General features: G+C 42.4%; 1 protein-coding gene and 1 pseudogene across 1 annotated transcript; both read left to right on the forward strand.

The window, feature by feature from the left end:
* The first annotated feature begins 3303 nt into the window (after positions 1–3303).
* Positions 3304–3777, forward strand: LOC149228608 (putative multidrug resistance protein pseudogene; annotated as a pseudogene).
* Positions 3778–4144: 367 nt separating this feature from the next.
* Positions 4145–4950, forward strand: LOC149228609 (uncharacterized). Its single transcript, XM_089380814.1, has one exon. The coding sequence runs from the start codon at positions 4534–4536 to the stop codon at positions 4948–4950; it is 417 nt and encodes a 138-aa protein (XP_089236940.1). The 5' UTR covers positions 4145–4533.
* The last annotated feature ends 713 nt before the right edge of the window (positions 4951–5663 follow it).

A 5663-nucleotide genomic window follows, 5' to 3' on the forward strand; every position in this document is an offset into this window, starting at 1 on the left:
TTCTTGAGTGACATAGTTTTGCTGAAATGGGGGTTGGATCGGTTGCTGTACTGCTGCCTCTTGTCCTCGTGGCTCCCGCTGTTTTATCCTATATTGGGGCTGCTGTTGTTGGCCTCTAAAGTTCGGATTTCGAACTTGTGGTTCCGGTTTGCCAAGACTGAGATTTTGGAGTGCCTTTGACATCTCTTCCATTTTCCGAATAACTTGAGAAGTGGATGCTACCTCCTCTTTGATTGTGACCTTCTTTTCCGCCTTCATTCTTGCCCTTTTGTCATTCAAATTAGCCTCCACACTGACTGCAATTTTCTGCATTTCCTCCAAAGTAGGAGGATCTCGGTCCCGCAGTGAGTAGGCCATCTCCGGATCGAAACCATCCGGGAACTTGAGCAAGGCAGATTTTCGAGAAGGCTTAAGATCATCTGGTATAGCATTATACACTGCATTAAATCTTATGATGTAGTCTTGAACGGACTCACCCGGATTTCTCTTAAGGTTGTTATATTCGGCATTGATTTGCAGCGGATCCTTTCTGATTTCCCATCTGTCCAAGAATTGTGTTTGAAGTGCTTCCAAAGAAACAATACTATTTTCTCTCAACCCTCTGAACCATTTCCGGACCTCTCCTCCAAAAGTCTGAACGAACAACCTCATGGTAACATCTTCCTCATCCAATTCATACAGATCAAAAAAGGTAGTCATCCGGTCAACATGCTGCTGAGCTGAGACACTCTGTGGAGTGCCATCAAACATTGGTATCTTGCTCTGGTAGTCAGCTGGCATGTCATGAAGGTTTGCAGGGAGAACAAGGGGAGCAAATCGGGCAGCCATGGCTCTAGGCGGGGGAGGTGGAGGAGTAGAAGGAGTATGATGAGGAGGAGGTGGAAGTATAATAACAGGGGTTGTGATAAGGGGAAGGGATGTTGGCGGAGATAAAGGTGATGATGGAGTTTGAGGTGTAGATGGAGGTGAACCAACAGGGGTATCGGGAAGTGTAACTATAGGCGAAACAGGTGAAATAGAGATGAAAGGAGGGAAAGAAGCTCGATGAGCCGTGAGGGAAGTTTGAAGATTTTCAGCTTGATCAATAGTAGACCCAATATGATCAGATATGTTTTCAATAAAATCAACAAGAGTTGAAGCATGTATACTACTTTGAAGATGCCGCAAAATATAAGATTCAACCACTTTGTTATGCCTTTCGAGGTCAATCACAGCTGCAAAGTCAGGATCAAGAACCAAAGTATGTTTCACCTCACTTGAAAAATCATTAAATCCAAACCCCCTATCAATTTACTAGCCTAAAATCCTTATTCTTAATTGGTCAGCCTAATCATATTGAAAGATCTATCGAATCTGACCCGAGAGAGCCTTCTCATACCTCGTAGGGCTAGCTACGAGGTGAAATGGTTTGATGTAGCCTTGAAGATTTACCTTCCTCAGCCTAGGGTGAAATCTCAAGCGCTAACATATTGGCGACCATACTGGGGAGAACAAACTTGTTTGTGGGTTGATGTGTTTGTTTCATAAGTCTTAGACGGAGCCTGAAGTTACGCCAGAAGCCTTCGAAAACGCTCTTGTTTTACATCAGCGCAAGTAGATAAACGCTGCTTCAGTCTATCTCCGTGGGATTTGTGAACATAGCACTTCGATTGTATTTTACCCCAGTACATGTATCAAATTCAGATCTGATGCTGATGGTGGACAGCGATCAGATACATATGCAGGCTGAATCATTCACCTGGCGACTCCAACTTGATCCAGACATTCCAGTGCCTGTTGATATGTTCATGCAATGGTAGGGTATGTGGCAGACCCTGCACTTTGTGAAGTTCTAGATGGAGTTAGAGAGATGTTAGCAGGTATTGAAATTAATGAAGAATTTTGCAGTATTTTCTTTCAATGTGTGAAATCTCCGAAGCTTCATCTTGAAGGCAAAACTAGATTTTATGAGTTAGTTGTTGAAAGAGTTGAAAATGAGATTCAGTATCTCGATGAGCAGATCCACTCTTATGATTTCCAAGACCCTAAAAAGTTTTTGGAAATCCTTCCTCCATCGAAACAAGCAATAACAGATTTGCCTATAGAAGTACACATCGACAATGTGCAGCTGGAAATATGCATTGTAGAGTTGGGGCAGCCAACAGAGGCCGGTGTCCGTGATCCTATTGCGGCCTACATGGACACATTTTTCAGCTTGATTGACCGATCAGGCTGTCTTCTCGGTGACCAGGATCATTATGAGCATGAAGGGCTGCCAGCAACTGCATCTGTGACTTCATGGCAGCATTCTCAAGCGGCTTCATTTCCAGGTTTACTTGAGTGGTTAATTTGGCATTTTAGCATTACTTGATCTATTGTTTGTACAGCAGATTAGAGTAGGTTGTGTAAATAAATAAGCAGCCATAAGGGCAGCATCTTGTTTCAGTTGGCTTTTAGTTTGTTTGAGTTCAGTTTCAGTTTGAAAATAAAGTCTTCAGCTGTGTTGATTTGTTGATGATGACTCCATTGCCCAATGGTGGAGGCACGGTCTGCTCTCCCAAAGTTCTGCGGTTCTTGGCACCTCCAGGAAGCTGCAGCTGCCATCCCAAGTGGAGCCAATGTTAGACTCCGTCTCAACATGAGATTGATTCTTCTTCAAAACAGGGTTTTGAAGAAGAAATCATTAATGTTGCTTTTCAAATTATGTAACTTGTTTTTCAGCTCTTCCACTGGCAGCAAAATTACTGCCAACATCTTCTCCGATTGTTCATCTGGCGGCAAGTCAGCACCATTCTTTGCCGATCTGTTTTGAATTGTCCTAAAGAAGATCTTCAGTCCATCGAAAGGATTTTGTTCCTTATAGAGCAAGCGCACTGGTTTTATGAAGACAATGCAATGGAGCAAAATCCATCTCTGAAGTCTCTAAGTCTAAGGGAATTCACATCTTTAATGTTTCAGAGTTGTGCAGCATTAAGACCTTATATTGCCCATATAGATAACATTTATAAAGATTTCACTTCCTACAAAGTTCGTGTGCCAGTAACTGGTGCAATAATTTTGGACGAGTCTTATGGGAGGTGCCTGCTTGTGAAAGGTTGGAAGTCGGGCAAGTTGGAGTTTCCCTCGTGGAAAGAAGCCATGGTTGGCAGTACATGCGCTATTATATTCGGGGCAGTTCAACCTGTTTATGCATTTGTCTTGGGAAGCATGATCTCTGTTTTTTTTTTTTTTTGTCAATGATCACAAAGAAATGAAATCAAAGATAAGGTCATATGCCTTGTTTCATTCATTTTAAATCCCCTACAGCACTACAACTTTGCAGTTATGGCAGAATCACTTACTAAAAGGATACGCAAGAAAATGCTTGCCAAGGTCTTGACATTTGAGGCTGGATGGTTTGACCAAGAAGATAATTCCAGTGGGGCAATTTGTGCCAAGCTTGCCAACGAATCCAATGTGGTTAAATCTTTGGTGTCTGATCGTATATCTCTTGACATCCAAACCCTCTCAGCGGTAATCCTGGCAATGACATTGGGATTAATAGTAACATGGCGACTCGCAATCCTGGTGATAGCTGTGCAGCCCCTTACAATTCTTTGTTTTTACACCCGAAAAGTTCTGTTGACAAGCATGTCCAGCAAATCTGGAAAGGCCCAAAATCGGGGCAGCCAAATGGCAGCTGAAGCAGTGGCAAACCACAGAACAATCACAGCATTGTGTTCCAAAAACATGGTCTTAGCACTATTCGCAGTTACCCAATGGGGGATTCTTATGGAGGGCCTGAGACAGTCATGGTAAGCTGGTTTTGGAATAGCAAGCGCTCAAAGCCTGACATTCTTGACTTGGGCTTTGGATTTTTGGTACGGTGAAAAGCTTGTGGAAAAGGGACTGATCAGTTCAGGTAGTGTATTTAAGACCTTTGTCATTCTTGTAAGCACTGGGAGAGTGATAGCCGAGGCAGGAAGTATGACTTCAGACCTAGCTAAAGGTTCATCTGCCTTAAAAGCTGTGTTCAGAATACTTGACGGGGCCACCAAAATGAATCCAGATGATCCAGGGCAAATAAAGCCACTGAAAATCCAAGGGGTCTGCCCTCCAGACAGTTGCGCTCCCCTCTCCCCACAATATGTGTCATACCCATCTTTCAAATACGATATGAAGGGTTGAAGATTTTGATTGCAAAAGGATTCACACTTGTTACCTTCTTGATTTTGTTGGACCAGAAGGGTTTGCTATCAGTCTTTCTAAGATAGTAAACGAAGTGGTTGTTCTAGATCATCATAAAACTGCTTGTGACAGACTTGCACTTGCTGAAGGATATTGTGCAAATATAACTTCTGTTATAGACATACATAAGAGCAGTGCTACTATTGCATACGAGCACTTCAGCCAAAAGCTTGCCCATGAAAAGTGTCTCAAGATCAAAAATGGCGAAAAACCTTAGTAAGTGAACAAAGTCTAGATCGGGTGGAGCTGCTCTTTAGATATGTTGAAGATGCTGATCTTTGAAGGTGGTCACTGCCTGAGAGCAAAGCATTCACTGCGGGCCTTAGCATGGAACGATCTAAATTGAATTCTGTTGCTAATCCTTACATATTTGAGCAGTTACTAGATTTAGATCCGAAAGTGTTGATTACCAATGGAAGGATGCGGCTTCTAAGTGAACAAAAGGTGGTCGAGCAGCTGCTAGAGAAGGCATTCCAATTTCAATTGGGAGGAGGAATATTTGGCAAATGTCTGGGTGTTCGAGCTGATGCACATTCTGATCTTAGAAGCGAGCTTGGCAATAAACTTTCTATTAGAAGTGCAGCAGATGGTTTAAGGGCAATTGGTGCTGTCATATATGAGCAGCGAGGTAAGCTCAAGATAAGCTTACGGACAGCAGACAATTCCATTGATACGTCTGAAATAGCAAGGGCAATCATAAAGAATCCTGCAATTTTGCTGCTGGGTAGAAGAAAACGATGGTAAAAGAACAGGCAATGCATCTACCGGCGAAATTGAAGACGCAGACATGCTTTCTTCTCAGTTCAAAAAAGCAAACTGTCCAACTAATTGCAACCATACAACCCTCTCCTAGGCACAGTTGTCATCATGAGCTGGAATGGGCAGAATTTTAGTGTAAAGGCTATTTTTATTCAAATCAGTTTTATTTAAAATGACAACTGTAACACGGCAGTCAAAGACCGCAAAGCAAAAATGAAACAAATACATCAACCGCAACCGAAAAATAGGAAACAATTTCCTATTTCAATACGTCAGAAATCAAAAAGATATGCGCTCCAGTTTTGCCTCATAATTAGCCAAATCATCAACAGAATGTTAGTTTAAAGTTTGCCAACGCATTTCCAGATTTTGGGGCGTAGTTTGCAAAGTCATGAATGTCGTTCTCAACGGTGGTGATCCCAACTACGTGGCTCCTTTACCATTGGATTTTGTGGCACACAGTTGAGTTTGGGTAGCAATGTCATTAATGATACATCTCCAGTGGCTCGTTGTCGACTGTGGTTTTCCAGATTTTAATCAACTCTGTGCGCTATCTTTAGGATCGGTTGCAGTTGTCAACAGCCTCATATCCTGTACAGTTGACCGAATCAAGAGGGCTCTGAACTGTGAAAACGCTGGATTGAACAAGGCGCCTTTTTTTTTTTTTTCTTCTAGTTTTTCTATTTTGCAGATGGAGG

The sequence above is a fragment of the Pinus tabuliformis genome, chromosome J (assembly GCF_031772625.1).
Source record: "Pinus tabuliformis cultivar Carrire ecotype Pingquan chromosome J, CPIR1, whole genome shotgun sequence".
Classification (NCBI taxonomy): Eukaryota; Viridiplantae; Streptophyta; class Pinopsida; order Pinales; family Pinaceae; genus Pinus; species Pinus tabuliformis.